The 18,068-nt window shown below is 40.2% G+C and overlaps 1 protein-coding gene across 1 annotated transcript in view; it reads right to left on the bottom strand.

Annotated features, from left to right (window-relative positions):
• Positions 1-14,075, bottom strand: part of LOC139691493 (uncharacterized) — a 38,183-nt gene extending 24,108 nt beyond the window's left edge. Inside the window, exons 1-4 of the mRNA XM_071589342.1 lie at positions 13,461-14,075; positions 13,266-13,390; positions 3,199-3,489; positions 545-679 (exon numbers count right to left, since the gene is read on the bottom strand). Of these exons, the coding sequence (XP_071445443.1) occupies positions 545-679; positions 3,199-3,426 (363 nt within the window). The 5' untranslated portion in view covers positions 3,427-3,489; positions 13,266-13,390; positions 13,461-14,075. The remainder of the gene's footprint in view (positions 1-544; positions 680-3,198; positions 3,490-13,265; positions 13,391-13,460) is intronic.
• Between the last annotated feature and the right edge of the window lie 3,993 nt (positions 14,076-18,068).

The following is an 18,068-nucleotide window of genomic DNA, read 5'->3' on the forward strand; positions in this document are numbered from 1 at the left end:
TCCTAGTACAAATGAATTATGTATGTACCATAAATAATTAACTATTTCTTTCAATTCTTTTTTGTTTTTCATATCAAGTTCGCATTCCCAGATGCTTCATCCTGGGATAGAAGAAAATGTGATTCACGATCCTAAACAATGTATGTAAAAAATTTTCTTTGAATAAACCTTTCCCCATTTTTTTTCAGCATGGAACGCATTAATGTATTTTACATTAATTTGTATGGAAAATGTTTTTGTATTTTGCTTTACAAGAAAGATCGTGGAATGCATTACGCTTGTATGATGAGGTTTGACTGTATATACACATATACGAGTATGTGTGTGTGCTTGTATATCAATAATTTTGCCTTTAAACAACTGCATGATCCAATGGATACCATTGGGTTATAGACATAGAAAACACCCTCAAAAGTGGCTGGCATATTCATTTGAAAAACTTTGAATACCCTAGGGAAAAAGGATTAAGTACATGATTAAGGCATCTATGTACATAGCTAATAAATAATAATAATAAATGAATTATAATTAGCTGGTCACTTACCTCCATGAGCCTTGAGAATTCCCAAAATATAGAAGGCAACAGGAAGCATAGAAATATATTCATCAAAGAGAACCCTCGAGTCAGACTGAGTTTAATGGACCAAATGATATAAGCTATTGTTATCATAAATACCACCTAAAAAAAAAGTAATTAGACCCATTAATTGAAGAGCTAAAATTTCACTACATTCATCACAAACATCGATTAAGGTACAATCCACCACTTTAAGTACATAAAGTGGTGGATTGGAACAAAGTGTTTCTTTTTCATTTATTAAAATGAACTTCCACAAAGTTGAGGCTGAAACTATTGAGTATGTACTCTTGTTTAAGAGGTAGATCAGTATTGCCAAAGTGAGGTGTGAACTGGTGAGCATGACTTCTGATAATACTAGTACTTTGCTGGTGAAATAATTCTCTCAGAACAAGTAATGAACAGTTCAGAACAGCAACTATGAAATACATAGTTTAAGGAATGAATGATTTGGCAGAATTGAAACATGTTAATGAGCAAATAATTTCAATGTATATAAGTTAACATTTCTTTTAACCCACATTCATTAAAAATTGTCATTTCCCAATCTCTCTCCCTCACCTCCACTCTTCCACCTCCAATCTTTGTCCCTTCTCTCTCCCCTTCCAAGTGCACTATTGGCTAGCGGGGGAGGCGACTGAGAGCCAAGGCCACATGCACCATTAAGGGTAGGTAGACCTTTGGGAATGGGCATGGGATATTCAGGGAAGAGAGGAAGGGCAGAACGAAACCCTGCATTGGCCCACACTCAACCAAAGGCACCCGTTCGCTGTGCTTGCACTTTACCACTTGCAAGTGCCCTCCACCACTGAGGAAACCTGCCACCTCTGAGATTCAGACCCAAGCCCTCTGGTTCGGAAGCCGGTACAATACCAACCACACCCTCCCCATTCCCCTGCCTCTCCTCCAAAATAAAATTTGCATTTAGATGGTACTTATTCTCCTTCTGTTCCCGAAGATGCTGCATTTCGAGCATTGGAACCTGGTCAGAAATAAATTTGTGAAAATTGAAATTATGACGCCATCAGTAAGAAACTGCCACTTGTCAGCATTCACATTAGTCAAGATGAGAAAATCAAAAATAAAACCCTAGCTTGTAGCGCGTTCACATCAGAATGTGAAAGATAAAAAGATGGAAGAATATAACAAGAACACAAGGATGAAAGAGAGATCGCAGAAATGTGTAAAACCAAGTGTACTGTTACCAAAGGATTAGAAAGTTTCATGTGAGATTAGAAAACAATTTGATACACTCTACCACACCTGAATTCTGAAAACAGAATTTCTAAAATGTTTTCAATGATTAAAAGCTTGTAAATAGATAGTAGTTTGTTACATTAGTTCTATTAACCTGCTTATGTATTGGGTCAATGTCAAGTAGAATGTGTCAGAATAAACTTCCGTGGAAAGAGATTTATTAAATAGTAGTAATGGTATATAAATAACATGGGACAAGGTAGTCCAGGTTAGAGTGTTAGACTACTGACCGGAGGGCCCAGGTTCGATTCCGAGGAAAGTCATTTGGGGCACATTCCATATGGAGCCTAGTACTGGGTGAACTCACTGACCAAACTGACTTTTGGGTTGACGACTGTGGTTTATTCAGTTTATTTATTACTTATTGACAATGTTGTGGTCCACACTCAGATGTAAGGCAGGAGTTAATCATGACCAAAATCATTTTGGAGATCAAGTCTGCAGAGTTTTGCCTCAATGCTTTCTACAGAGATTGTTAAAGATGAGATACATGCAGAAAATAGAGCAATCATCAATCACAGTGGGTCATCCGCCTGCAGTTGGCAGGTCCTTGGAGGCCTCTTCTCCGCCATGTTTTCCTTCCCTGTGCCCTTCTATTCAAGTCCACCTCCCATCATCACCCATCCCTCCTCCGCCCCACTCCTCTTGCCTGCCCCAACTTCCAGCACCTAGAGGCACTCCCCTTCCCTTCCTTCCACCTATCTCCTCCTCCTCCTCACCCAGTCGTTCCATTTAAAGCTGCTCCGCGCCCACGTCTCCATCTCCTCTGGCCTTTCCCTCTTCCACGCAGTCCACCATGTTTCACACCCGTGCATCATGACACCCAACTAGTCTCCTCCTCAGCCCAATATCCATTCCGCTACATCATACTTTTCTCTTCCTGCCGAGTGCTTCCTCAGCCATCGCCATCCTCATTTCCTTCTCACTCCTACGGCTTTCCATTGCCTCAGAGATACTTGCCCCTCTCCAACTCTGCCGGCCTTTTTCCTTTCATCTCAATCTCATCCATCTCATCTAAACATCCCCTTCCCCAAAAAAGCTCAACAAGTTCGCTCGAATGTCAAGTTGATGTTGACTGATTTTTTTGATGCAAAGGGAGTTATGCATCACGAATACCTACCTAAATGACTGGCCAAATAGTCCACATGAACTACTTACTACCTGGGAGTTATGAAAAGCCTAAGAGAGAGTATCAGGCACAGAAGGCCCAAACTTAATAGAGGAGCGGCAAGTGGTTTTTTCACCAAGACAATGTGCTGGCTCACTTGCGTCTCTCAGAACTCATGAATTCTTAGCCGAAAACAAAACCACTGTGCTGTGCTTCCCCGCACCCCATCCCCCAAATCAGGTGCATGTATACTCACCACTGTGAAATCTATCCTGCTAGTTATGGCGTGCCATGTGTTCTCAATGCCCTTGGTCCAATTCCAAATTGATTTTTGCAATCTGCACCATATAAAGTCCGGTTCCTTGGTTGATATGAGGTGTGTTAAAACCTCATCCAACTGTCGTATGCATGCATCAGTGTTTTTCTGGCCAAACTCAACCAAAAATTGAATTTCTTTTGGACTTGCAGACGTCACAAATGACATGAACAGTTTAGACTCCTCTGAACTTGAAATGGAATCCAAAGGCACAGCATTCCCAGCAACATCCTGTGAAGTCAATTGATATTTTTAGCATTTTTTACAAGAGGCACACTGATTCCACGAGAAAACACCTAAATTATCTTTGAAAGGGAACACAGCATGCCAATGCACAAAATTTCCAAATGCGTCCACTGAGATTTAAATGGTGGATATGCCTTTATATTGGGGAGAATGACAAAACTAGAATGGAGAAGGTAATCTTTTGCAAAATGGAAAAATGTATGGTCAATAGAGAGATGCCACAGAGTAACAATTTCCTCCAGGGAAAGATATATTCCTCAGAGAGGTCATTTATCACTTACAACATTATTATAACCCACTGACTTTGCAGTAGGACAGTGTAAAATTCAATTCCATAACAGGTCCCCTATACTATAATCTACAACCAGCAGTTTACAAGCCAAAATATTGAAAGACAAGCATACTGCAAAGTTAACATCACAGCAATTTGCATTTCCACTGTGTGATAGGGTCACTTCATCTCCACACATCCCAAGAAATAATTAATATTATTATTGGCTGGTCTGCCATTTAAGGAAGGCGTTTGGTGACACAGAGACTGAACACTGCCACCACAGAGTATACACGGAGGGAAGTGTGAGCTTTAACTTCAACGTGTGCTTCCAGCCAAGTTCTTCGTTGCTTAACTGCTGGATGAGTAAATGAGAGAGGTGCAACTTTTCCATTTTCTGACAAGCGAGTTTGAGGAAGTGTTCCCCTTTTCCCTGCATCATTGGCAGTACACAATGGCTGAAAAGGAGGATTTTCTGAGAAATAAATTGCTAAAATAACTCAGGCATGCCGAACATCAAACACAGTTTTTTCCATTTCCCAAAGGACCTTCTGAGGTGAGCAAAGCCAAAATATTTCTATATTTATCTATTTTGCACTGTTTTCATACTTGGTTGCAGTAATGCAAATATTTTTCAACTTGGGAACATGTGCATGCGTGCATGACACATGCAAGGAGAGATTTACACAATCAAGCAGGGAGGATTTGGAAAATTGCAAGTGCTAACTCTAACTGCTCACAATTGCTGCAAACTTGTAGTAAACATTTCAAAGACATGATGCTTCTTATTTAATCAAAATATAATCTGAAGAGCCATTTACAACTGACATTATTTGAAATGCACAACCCGACACCTCTTATCCATACATTAACCCTGCTACTACCACGGTTTGCCATGTGGAATCAAGAGGCATTCGAGAAACTTGTTAGAAAGGGAAAAGTTAATAATACGTAAAAAATTGTTTTCACTGCACTATCTATATGTTGCACCTCATTCTTGACCTAAAAGTATTAATTGAAATGTGCTGGCATCTTAATTTTTAAATAACCCCCTGCCCACAGAGTTGCACTTAGTTGAGATGGGAGGTCATTTTCACATCATTCAGAGACCAATTAGATGTCGTGAGAAATGAGGTAAAGATAATTCAATTCAAATGTACTGATGTCTTTATCATACAGTGCCTACTACTTGTTCCGTTCCAAGAGCCATCCCTAAAATAAAGTTCTAAAATGCACAACCTATGCTGCTCAGAATAAAACAAGCCAAATCATTTTAATAAGATCAGCCTATTTATTTGGAAATAATACTAAATCTATAAATACCTTCACACATGCTTTGCTACTTCAACTTTTCATGACATTACTTACTCTAATATAAATTTGACCTTTAAGTAACAGCACAAGTCAAATTTTCTACTTTAAATAACATCAATAAATATTAAAGAAACATTTTTAAATCATGATACGTGGATCGTTTACAAGTCTTAGGAAACAATAGAAAACCAACGGTTTTGGGTGGATTTTCTTTCATTCTCCTGAAGTTTCTACTTGCAGAGCTCAATGCACTTTCCCCAGTGCTTCTCTAACTTTTCCAAGCCATCCAAAAAGTAGGATTTCTGAAGGTCCTCCAAATAGACACCTGTGCTGGCAATCACCTTCTCGCTCTACGAGAATCGTTTTCTGCTGCACCATTTTGGCAATAAAGAAAGGCACTCTGTTCCAAATCTCAAATATACAGTGGATGTTGTAATGATTTGAAATTTAATTCCATAATTTTCGCCATCAAAACTGCACACGTGTACAAGGGGTGATCAAAAAAAGACCAAACTGATTTTATTCTACACTAACCGTTCAACGGATCGAAAGGCACAATGTGAAGGTCATGCTGGTGAGTTTCTTTGATTGGCAAGGGCTGATTCATAACGAATACAATCCTTAAGGTCAAACTGCCGACAAAGATTTATAAGGTTATGAAGAGGCTGCCGGCCGCAGTGAGCCAAAAGAGGCCAGCCAGATATGTGGGTGGGGAAACAATGCATGGCGTTTCCACCACGATACGCGCCGGCTCACACAGTGCTGATCGTGACAGAGTTTTTCGCCAGAACCGGAACTTCCGTGATCCCGCAGCCACCCTACTCTCCAGACGTGGCTCCATCAGACTTTTTTTGCTTCCAAAGTTAAAATCAACCATCAAAGGGTGCCGGTTCGACTCTATTGCGGACATTAAAGCTAATTGTATGGTGGCCTGAAGAGGATCCCTAAGGTGGCTTACCAGGCAGGGTTCGAGAGCTGGAAGAAAAATTGGCAAAGGTGTATCGTCAGCTAAGGCATGTACTTTGGGGGCGACAAGTTTGATTAAGCTGTATCCCTCGAAATAAACAAGTTTTAAATTAGTCCTGTCTTTTTTGATTACACCTTGTATTTACACCCATGCATTGTCTTGATGGAAGAAAAATTTTTTTTCTTTGTTCCCGGGGACATTTCTTCTTGATGTACTTGCTCAACTGAGCAATAACATCCCACAATCCTATTATATTAATCGATTGTCCTCTGCGCAAGTAATCAATGAATTCTGCATGCATCCCAAAATACAGTAGGCATCACCATCTTTGACATCACCCGAGTTGGATCACCTTTAGAAACCCTCTGTTCCACCACTTTCAAGTCTCTGGGGTGTAGCCATGTATTCATGTTTCTTCCACTCTCACGTATCAATGAAGAAACTCTTCAGGATTGTGATGGAAAAACAACAAACAAGCCTCCGCATCGATCACACAAGTATGCTCATCAACCACTGAGAGGAAACGCAGCACCCATCTTGCCAAATTTTCTTTCGCACCCAATTTTTGGTGCAAAACTGAAATTACTGTTTCTCACATTATGTCTGTGGCCTCAACTATTCACCAAATTCGATTCATTGATCACTCATAACCATATCATCAATTTTGTCACCCACATTGGAGAAAATCACTTCCACTGGACGTCCAGGATGATGTTCATCCCATTTGTGTGCATAAACGGCCACGTTGAAACCCATTTACCCAATTGTAAGCAGTCGCGAGCACAGAGGGAGATCAACTTCATCCAGCTCTGCTGTTATCTCTTTCCAAGTTGAGCCACTTAAACATGCTGCAGTCTCATGCACTTAAACTGCTTGAGCCCCTTTTTTCCTGTTTATCTAAATAAAAAAAGTTTCTTGCCTCAATCTACTATGAAATAGAAACCATGTGATTGTCATAGCTGGAAATTTCATAAGTCTAGCATGAGACAAGGCTCACTTAAATCAAATATTTACCCTTGGATTTTCCAAAGACTCGCATGGGCAGTCTGAAATCTTTCCAAACTATTAAATAAACAAGACATTTTTCTATGAAATTTACTTTTCAACAAGTCTCCTTTTATGTCCTTGCACTCTGTCCAGTGAATTTCCAACTTTGTTAGCCTTCCAAATAGTAGTTGACCGCAAAATGGGTGTTTACGCACAGGATAACCTCCTCATCCAATGAAAATCTCTGTCCTCCGAGCGAAACTTTAAGGTTAGGAGACAGCATAAGTCGCTGGGGGTGGGATCCGGTGAATCCGATGACTGGTCAATCAATTCAAATTCATGGCTAGAATTCGTGAATTCTATCCATGGCGACTGATGAAGTATGACCAGGTGTGTTGTCCTTGTGGTAAAGCAATTTCTTCTTCTTCTTCTTCAAATACAGTCATTTTTTACATTTTCCACCATCATCTTGTCAAGTAATGATGTGAAATACACTTCCATTATTTCTTTTTACCTTTCTGAAGACAATCAATTGACACAATTCCGTGACTATCCCAAAAAACAGTCGCAGTCACCTTCCCGACCGATGGAACCGCCTTTGCCTTTTTCATAGCAGGTTTACCCTTTGCAGTCACTCCACTGTTCATTCATCTCAGGAATATGGTGGCGGATCAAAGATTAATCCACAGCTATGAATCAACGCAAAAACATCCAATTCGCTTTGCTTAAACCACTTGCTCCAACAGGGCCCCTCGGAAACCTTCATTCGAATGCATTGTTGGTCCAAAGAGAGCAAACACGGCAGCCAACACCATAACTACCAGTTCATGTTCTGCATGCATTGCATGTTCGATTATTCTTCAGTCAATACATGACAAATGCTTTCTTTCGATATGCCCGTAGCTTCTACCATCTCTCTAACCCTAATTTGATGGTCGTTCAGTGCAATTTGGTGGACGTAATCGATGCTATAGAAGGTTGCCTCAGTTTTTGGCCGTACCGAACGCTCTTCATCAGGCAAACTGGCAAGGCCACGTTTAACTTCAGCTGTGCTCAACATTTGATTGCAGTAAACGATGTTGCAGAGTCCTCGTACACGACGTCGAACTCATCTCTGACTTGAGTAGGCGTACTGCGACTGTCAAAAACAAATACTCAACGAGAGCTCGATACTCTATCTTTCCTATTCTCTCAAAAAGACTCTCTATATTCACCCTATTAGTGCAGAATCTCACCCACAAAGTGCCCTCCAGAAAGTCTGCTTCAGCCTGTAGATGCATTATCGGGGTAATGGCCTTCCTATGGCAAATGCTTCTCCTCATGCAATCATGAACTCCACCAATGTGCATTTTCATTGGCTGCAGGGTTCCTTCAAATAAACACATCAGTGAATGTCATAGTTAAGGGCATGAAATCTAATTTATTCCTCCATTTATCTGTTTTCTCTTGAATGCAAAAGAGGCAATCATTTGATCATATTTTTCCACGCCTGTTTTGTGAATGGTGTCAATAAGTGGTTGGGATGGAATCAACTACTAGCAGTTTCAAAACATTTATTTGCAAGACACCTTACCACATTATTTTTCAAGTGAACGTGAATCCTACACCCTTCTCCAACTTCACAATCAATTTGTGTCCCCGATTGGATGAAGGGCAGCCCCTCTTCCCTCTCTGGACATTCATTGGGAATCATTAAGCTTATGTGGCATCGGACACTTTTATGATCTGCGCAACTGATGAGCGCAAAGGGCAGAATCAAAGCCTTTGGTCCAAAATGTAGCAAAATGGCACACCTGAATGGCACCCGACAGCTTCACAGCAGGTCGAGCCAAGGTTTTCTGATGCACTGAACAGACACAGAAGAGAGTGCATCCGTCCCAGCACACAGACTCACAGTGCACGTGCATTGCGATCATTACCTTGCCCTCTGGCAACTCCAGACAATCAAAATGCAACACTAGGGCCCTGGGCCATGCCAGAATCACACACAGGGATTATTCATCCAGGCGACTAAACTTCCCCTTGTGGAAACTACCCACCAATTAGTCAATGGGCTACCTTTCCTCAGGGGTTTCTGCACAGCTTTTTAATTGCTCTAGACTCTTTGGGACACTAAAAAGCAAATGTCATTTAAGAGTAATAAAAGAGCAGGAAAGACACCTAATAAATTTATTATGATGATGAATGCATTCCATAAATAGCTTCCAAATAGGAATATCCATTCCAAGCTCCGACTTTAAATAAGGCCAACAAAAAGAAACTGTTTTAGCTGTTACTTTGTGGAATTTTTCCATCGTATAGAAAGAAAGAAAACACATCAATTCCACCATGGTCGTCTGAATAAAGTGTAAATGTGGAATTGATGTGTTTTCTTTCTTTCTATAAGAGGTTGGATGTTTTTCTCCTCCACACAACCCAACTGCATTCCCCGAGTGAAAGCTTCTCTGTTCTCCACAATTCTCTCCTTGGAGCTCCCTTGACAAACACCCTCATCTAACTACTTACTAAAAACACAGGGACAGTTAAATTGACCCATTTAATTAAATTAATATGGCTTACGTCTGCTGCATTATTATTAGTAGTAGTTGCATTCTACTGCTTAGCAAATTTTTTGGACAGGAACACACTATTCAATGGTGCAATGATACATTTCTTTAATCCCTCCCTCCCTTCATTCTGTCCAGCAGGCGTGTCCTATTCCTACCCCTTCCTTGTTTGCCCTTCTTTCCCACCTTTCTCCCAACAATCCCCTCTCCTCGCCCACCATGCCCAGCACTTTCTTATTTGTTTCCCTCTCTGTCCAATTCTCCTTCTCCACACCCACATTTCAAAAGCCTCCAATCTACGTCTATCATCCTGCTTCAGTGACCATGTTTCCATGCCATACCTAACTGCACTCCATAACAAAGTTTTTACGAGTCTTTTCTTAATATCCTTACTCAACGTACTTGCTATCAACTCCCTCCTCCTTGTGAAAGCCTCTTTGCCCAGCGCAATTCTTCTCCTTACATCCCTACTACTTTGACCATTTTGGTCCAAAACACTACCGAGATAAGTAAACTGTTCCATGTGGTTGGTGGAACAGTTTACTGATGCTAAATATAAAAATAGGAGTTTATGAACACCATTTTGATATTTAACTTAGCCCTCTTCTTTCCAGATCACCATAGAACATTTGTTTTGTTTGCATTGATTCTCATCCCATACTTAGTGCAGTGAATTTCCAATTCACTCAGTAACGCTTGCAACCCTTTTGCTGACTGACAAACTAAAGCTGGATCATCCACAAACCTAACTCATTTTATGAATTGCCCACCAACTTCCATTCCTACTTCCAGTTCTTCTCATGCCTCTTCAACCACTTCCTCCACCATGCATTGAAAGGCTTGGATTATATACCATAGTGCCACCTACCCTCGAGCAGTTTGACACCCATACAGTATACAACAAAGGTGCCTATCCCTCCTATTTATTACTAGTAGTTTTTAGGGGAGGCGACTGACAGCTGAGGTCATTTGCGCAATTAGGGATGAATGTGAAAGGATGAAGGGTGGAGAGAAACCTGGTATCAGTATTAGCCTACTCTTACTGAAAGGTGCAAAGGGGTCCCTTCCAACGGATGGCGTACTCACTCAAAGTGCTCTCTACTAAGCACCTCAAGTAGGGATCGGGATACCAAAGAAATGTATCTGCCCCTGCCGCCCAATTTATTCCCATTTCTGGCAATATTTTCATTAGTTTTCATAACATTACTCTATCAAATGCCTTCTTGAGATCTACAAAACAGACAAATTCATCCTAATGATATTAAATGTTCCTCTCTCTTAGTGATCTCATTACTGCAATGGCATCACGCGCGCCTCTCCCCTTCCTAACCCAAATTGATCATCCCCTGAATAATCAATGACCTGTTCTCCATCCTTTCATTATTGATCAAAAGTACCACTTTAGCTGCGTGGATAGGAACTAACATTGATCCTACAAAACCTTCCAGCCAAATTCATGCCACCAATTAGTCAATTAAAAGCTCTTCCTTCTACATTTTCCTAAGCCCTTTAGTAGCTCCGTGGAAATATTATTCATCCCCACAGACCTATTTTATTTAAATTTTCTCCATGGCCTTTCTATCTTGCCATCAGTACCTCAGCTACGTCCATCTACACCTTCTTATCTTCCCATTTCTATGATCGCTAGTCTAATGCCTTCATCACATAGTTCCTCCACATATTACTTTGATAGCAGTAGTTTTAGGAGAGGTGACTGACAGCCGAGGTCATTTGCTCCGTAGGAGACAGGTGGGAGACGAGGACGGGTGGAGAGAAACCCGGCGATGGCATTAACCTACTCTTAACGAAAGGCATCAAGGGTTCCGCAGTTTAACGCCCCATCTGATGGACGGTGTACTCACTCAAAGTGCTCTCCACTAAGCACCTCAAGTAGGGATCGGGATACCAATGAAATATATGCGCCCTCTCCATTGTACACCCCCTGGTCCTTTGGATAAGATATTAGCACTTTAGCCACCGCACCATTTTCTTTTCATCTCTCTAGAATATTTTTCATGGTTAGATTACAGTTTTCCTGACTTAATCTTTGATTGTTTGAATGGATTTTCTCTTCTCCTCACTGAATAGCACACCAATTTCATACTTCTATTGTCAAATTTCCTTATGACAACCCTTACTTATAGAAACACAGTCCCCTTATCTCGACCCTTTGTCTACCCACATGTTCCAATCCTTCATCAATATCAATGGTTTAGTGCCTGGAATACCTGCAATAAGTTTCTCCTTTTTACCATATGCTATTGCATAATATTTGACATGAATAAATAATTATAAAAATAACTACAAAAGTATGTTCCCACATTGGAATATCCATTAATAAACGTCATTATGAGAAACAGAAATTGTGTGCTCATGCTCCAACAAAAGGTTTGGCCCAACAGAAAGTACAATTTATTAAGTTTTCCAAAACTACTCCAAGATGTTTCCAGTCCCACCAAACCTACCCCATCTGTTCCCCGTCTTTACGGGGTGGAAGGTCATCCGCCTGGTGATGTGTTGGACATGCAGACTATTACTCAAAAATTATTATTTTCTATACACAAAAATTGTCTCCAAAATTTTGGCATCTTATAAAAATGTTTGATTTTTTTATCCAAGTTGTTTAAGGAGAAATTCAAAAATATTTGAAAAATTTGATTTTAAAAATTCAATTACTGGACTGAGAATTACACAAATATACCATTATGCTGTGATTTTTATCTTTGATTCTATGAAAAACACTCATTATAGTAGATCTATAAAGAATTAATTATCAACTATGACCTCATGTCGATTCTATACAAGCCATCACATGATAAAAGTACCCAAGTGGTAGCAAAGGCTTCATGGCATAAAGCTTGCAAAATCTCCAATATCTTGAGTTTGACCATGTTCCTTGCTTCTGACCATATATTCTCAAGTGTTCCAGCTAGCATATTCACTTCCACTTGAACTCTAACTGGAACACTGGCTAAATATTGTTCAGTGGAGCAGTATGAACCTGTTGAAAGCAGAAGTAATGCCATCTTCATTCAAGCATCAAGGTACGGTCAATTACCAGGCAGCTTCCACCTTGACTGTGAACTTGCTAAATTATCTGACCTTAGTACTCGAAAAACCTTCACGCCACTCCGTGAAGCATATTTCAAATGCAAACTTTCCCCAATAATTAATCATTTAATTTTATATCTAATAATTCAGAGTGGTCAAAAAGTTTCCATGAAATTTGGCTCCGACAGAGTAGGACATTTAGAAAAACTAAGTGACAATGTACACAAGCATTATTTGCGTGCAATCAATACACACCAACTAGTATACGTAATAATTGATACAAACATACTTTTCTTAATTATTCCAACTCCTCAGACATTTGAAACGTGCCAATGAAAAGCTTCAATAAAGCAAGATAGCTTAAATACAAGCAAGGATCCCAATGCCTAGCCTAGGCTTCACAGCATTCACAGTTTTTTGTTAATTTCCAGAACTGGTTAAAAACGTTTTTTCTTGTGAGATAATCCTTTTTAGCCAATTACTTTCTTTAGTTGAAGTAACGTGATTTTTTTAATTGGAGGCCATATGAAATCCCAAACCCAAGTTGACACGGATTCAGTATCTTTCATGCGGTATTTATTCAATAAAATTATATGGCTCCATATAAGCACAAATTTAACATTACCTCAAAATGCGCCTTTTCAAGAAGAAGGTTGATGAATCTTCTAAGGGTCGCGTAACCTACTCCAGTTTCCTCTGAAAATCTTCTTGCCTCGATAGAATCACGTTCAAGTTCATCAACTTCGCGACCTAAAGACCAAATTGAGAAAATAAATATAACCACAGCACAACTGACCCTCCCGGTGTTAATGTAGCTTACCGTAAGTTATGAAGTCAATCCGCTTATTAGGTTCGGAGTAGCTGAAAGAACAAAGATTTGCAGTGGTTAACTGTTTCTCCCGGTTTAACTAATACTAGAGATATAAGCGCGACTCACTGAAGAAAGCAGTAATTGAGTGGAAGACGCACTGATTTGCATAAACCTAAAAGCAGACTTAGAAGAGTTGGGTGAAAGCAACTCAAAAGCGTTTAAGCATACATACTCGTTCTGTGACCAATCATTAGGATTGATCAATGTGTTCAAGGATTTCATACTCGTAACTAGTTCGTCGGACTGGGAAGAAAAACTAAGCAACTGGTAAACCAAAACAAATAATCTGGCCCACATCGCTACAATAATTCGAACTACGGATTCACTTCAGCAATACGGAGAATCTTTTGTTATCCCCCTTGGAGCACACATTCGTTCATGAAACTCCGCGAATCTTATGATGATATCACCGTAAATAGATAATGCCGATAAAAACATTACGCTATTCTGACCGCTGAGCCCAACCGACCCTCAGTATCCAAACTCAACCAGCAACACTTCCTTCCCGAATTCAAAGAGAAAGTGGTTCATAACACTGAATTGAAGAACTTTCAAACCTCCTATTTCAACAATTTCAAATGTAGTGGCGCTGTTAGTCGCGTGGTAAACCGCAGAGTACTATTTTTTTTCCAAAGAGGGTGCGCGAAAAGATGTAAACACGTTCTTTCCTGTTCAATCGTTTTTCTTTGAGTTTCGGGAGACATTAAAAATTGGGCGCGCGGAATTAGTCACTTCCCACCGCACAACGCCTAAACTCCACTAATCATAATTACGAGTCAGTGGGTCGGAATTTCACTTCAGTATCAGGGGTTGAACTCACAAGTCTCCGGAATTACATGAGCATGAAAATATTCACGTTTGTATTGTCCGAAGATGTCATGGCCTATGGCAAATATACAAGGAGTGGACGACATGATACAAGGGAACTTTTCCCGAAATATTTTCAGTTGTAAATGTATTTATTCATTAACTATTCATGCAGTAACAATAAATTATGTGGCAACAAATAGAAAATTGTCGTTTGAAAATTTGTTAATTCATAAATGCGGTGGAGAAGAGAAACGCTATGCCTTCTTAGAGGGGAAAATATAACTACACATATCCATCATGCAATCACACTCCTACTTGTAGGGCAAAGAAGGTGAAATAAACTATTATCCATTAAAACATTGAAATTTGACTATAAAAAGCAGTAAAAGGCGGCATTAAAAGTCACTCACTCCTAGTTGATAATATAAAAATTATCTGAAGGTAATTGTCATGGTCTTTGGAGAAAATGGGACGTGACGATTCTCGACGGCCACGGTCGGTGGATCAATGATCAATCCGTGGATTATGACAATGATATGCTACTATAAATATTTTACAAAACCACAAACAGTAATCAACCCAGAGGTCGGTTTGATACGTGATTGTGGAGTTCAAGCAGTAAGTACTAAGTCCGACGCTGTGTGCAATTCACACATGAGCCGGGTACGGGGCCAGATCCTTACCCTGTGCCGGTTATGGTTTCTCAGCAAGTCATGGTGTGTGAAAAATCACGAAACTCCGTGTCCATATGAGAGAATGTTGAGGAAAATATCATTTTATATTTTCAGCATAAATTATGGATTTCATATGTTATCCCTGCAAGAGACTCTTTCAGAGATATCTCCCCCTCTTTTGACAGATGTTCAATAGAAGGTGTTGGTGAGCATAGGAAGGATAACGTTTACTTAAGCATTCCAATTGGAGGAATAGGAACTGCAAGAAAGGGCCAATCGTGTAATGCCCTACATCAAGATGGCCAAAACTTCAATCTGACTTCTTCGACCTGAAGGCTCTAGTTGGAATACCAGCGAAGCTATTGTCAACATAATGGTGAAGACCCAAAAAATGGTAAAATATTCTACTGATAGACACTGCAGAAAGCTGAACTGAAAGAACCACGAAAACATGAGGGCATTGGAAAGCTGAGGGAGTAGGTGGATGGAGACACTTTTGTCCTCTGTGGCCCTCCTCCTGCACTGCAGGGATGCCGATACCATATTATCACATGTCAAACTCTAGCACCAGAGCTGAGAAGAGGATACTGACATACACTAGAGAGGTATTGCTGAAAGAATACTGTAACAATTTTCCATGTACCAACAATTCATTCCAGGCTAGTTTTGATGTGCTATATTCATAACGTGGCTGATATACACGTATTTTATTTATTTATTTAGGATACATTGCTGTTAAGCGATAAGCCAGGTGGCAATGACATGATATAACAAGGGCTATAAACTATGCAGTAGTCAGTCTTAAAACATATCATAGTGTCATTTAGTCATATAGTAGACTTACAAAATAAAAAAAATAAGAAAAAACAATATATTGTGATACAGCCATACACCTGCCGTATTGCATTGAACAATCCCATCATGTATACCTTTTACATTCACGCCTAAATGATTTAATGCTTTTGGGTAAGGGCTTAAAGAGTTCATCGGGCAGCTGGTTCCACTCTTTGATTCCCATATTTAGGAATGAAAACTTGGCGGTGTTTGTCTTTTGGGGCATGTATTTGATTTTAAGCGGGTGATCATTCCTGCCGAGATAACATGGCTTATTTACACTCTCGTTCAGTTCTTTCCAGCCTCCATCAGCTTTCAATATTTTAAAAATGGCACACAGTCTATTCAGCTTCCGTCTGTTCTTTAGTGACCCCCATCCTAGTGAGCCTAGCATGTCGCTTACACTGTCAGTCTGCCTATGTCGCCCTAAAACGTACCTGGCAGCCTTCCTTTGCACTGCTTCTAATTTTTTCACATGCCCTATTTCAAAGGGATCCCATACTGTGGTCGCATATTCGACAATAGGCCTTACAATTGTTTTGTAGGCCAATTCTTTAGTTGATTTAGTGCTTCCTTTGAGGCTCCGCATGACCCAGTGAAGCGATTTAAAGGCCTTGCCTACCACATAATCTGTGTGAAGTCCCCACCCTAAGTCTTTACTTAGGTGTACCCCTAGATATTTACAATTATCTTTTGTTACAATCGTTTCTCCCATTATTTTATATACCCTTCCCTCACCTGCCTTCCTTTTGGAGAATGAGATATGGATAGTTTTTGCAATGTTTATCTCCATTTTGTTGATTTTGATCCAATTAGCCACGTTATCTGTGTCACCCTGCAGAACGTCGCGATCACTGCTGCTGCTGATTTCCCTATAGAGTATACAGTCATCAGCGAACAATCGTATTTTGGAATTGACACATTCAGCAAGGTCATTCACGTAACAAAGAAACAGAGGAGGACCAAGCACGCTACCCTGAGGTACTCCGGATGTGACACGGGTTTCTTCTGAAATTATAAATAAATATTATTTTCACATGAAACTTGAAAATGACATAGTGCATCGAAACTAGTCAGGGATAAATCTTTAGGAAGTGGAAAATTGTAATAGTACACTTTACACTTTTAGACTTCACTTTGTGGAATTGTTTAATGTCCATATTAAAAGAGTTAGTAATTTTCCACAGACTTCATTTCACAGTAAAATGCGTTTCACCAACTTGCAGTATCATCAGGTAGAAGTGACACAAACAGCTGTAGTTGAATATGTGTACCCATTGGACAGAGGAGAGGGGGGGAAGTTGAAGGTGGGAGGGGGGTTTACTGGGACTTCAAAGTGGGTAGTAATGGCTTTTTTGGTGCAAGGGAGAAGAGGTGGTGGCACCTTGGTTATGACTAAGCATTGGGTCTCGTCCGGGTTTATTTGGGGGGGGGGGGGAGCTAGGAACGGACAGCTACTTAGACCCATTGGATTTGTTTACCCCCGAGGAGAGGCATGGCTGTGTAGGGTCGGTAGATTTTTTGGAAGTGAAAGTTGGTGGTTGAGGAAAGAGAGAACAAAATGGAAAAACAGTATTGACTTTGTCATGACATTGCATAGTGTCTGGTCAAGGTGTAGATGAAACTGACTCTGTTAAACCATTGGGTTTTCTTACCCTCAAGGTCAATTTTTTGGGAAGGAGAAGGGAGGGATGGGCGTATACTTTCTCATTACAAAGTATTGTATTGGGATCTGCCAAGTGCCTTCGAATCTCAATTACCTCTACAGCATCCATTTTCAATCCTTTAGGGAGTACATGTAGTAATAGTCCTCATCTCTATTATTATGGAACAGTTCCACCACATCACACCTGAATCTGTAATTTCTATAAATGCATACACCACACATGCAATGCCCTCGGCATGTGCTCTGTACAACTGTACACTCTGCATCTAGAGTTGGGCAAAATCCCTAATGCCGATGAAGGGGATACCATTGAGACGATAACTTACGACCCTTCCTGTTTGGCTCATGACTTGGACTATGAAAAGCATATCAAGAAATATGAGAAGGCATAATTCACCTGCTGGCCCCGAAAAGGACCATTTGGTATCAACCTGATGGAAATACATCAAGATGGTATCACCACCTCAATATTGTCAAAGGGTCTTCACTTCGGTTCCTACATCCATCCAGATGGAGAAAATCATCACCAGGGTGGAATCTGCCATCTGAAAGCTAAGACTGAGGTAGATGAAA

This window comes from Hetaerina americana, unplaced genomic scaffold, assembly GCF_022747635.1.
Source record: "Hetaerina americana unplaced genomic scaffold, ioHetAmer1.1.p SCAF_37, whole genome shotgun sequence".
NCBI lineage: Eukaryota > Metazoa > Arthropoda > Insecta > Odonata > Calopterygidae > Hetaerina > Hetaerina americana.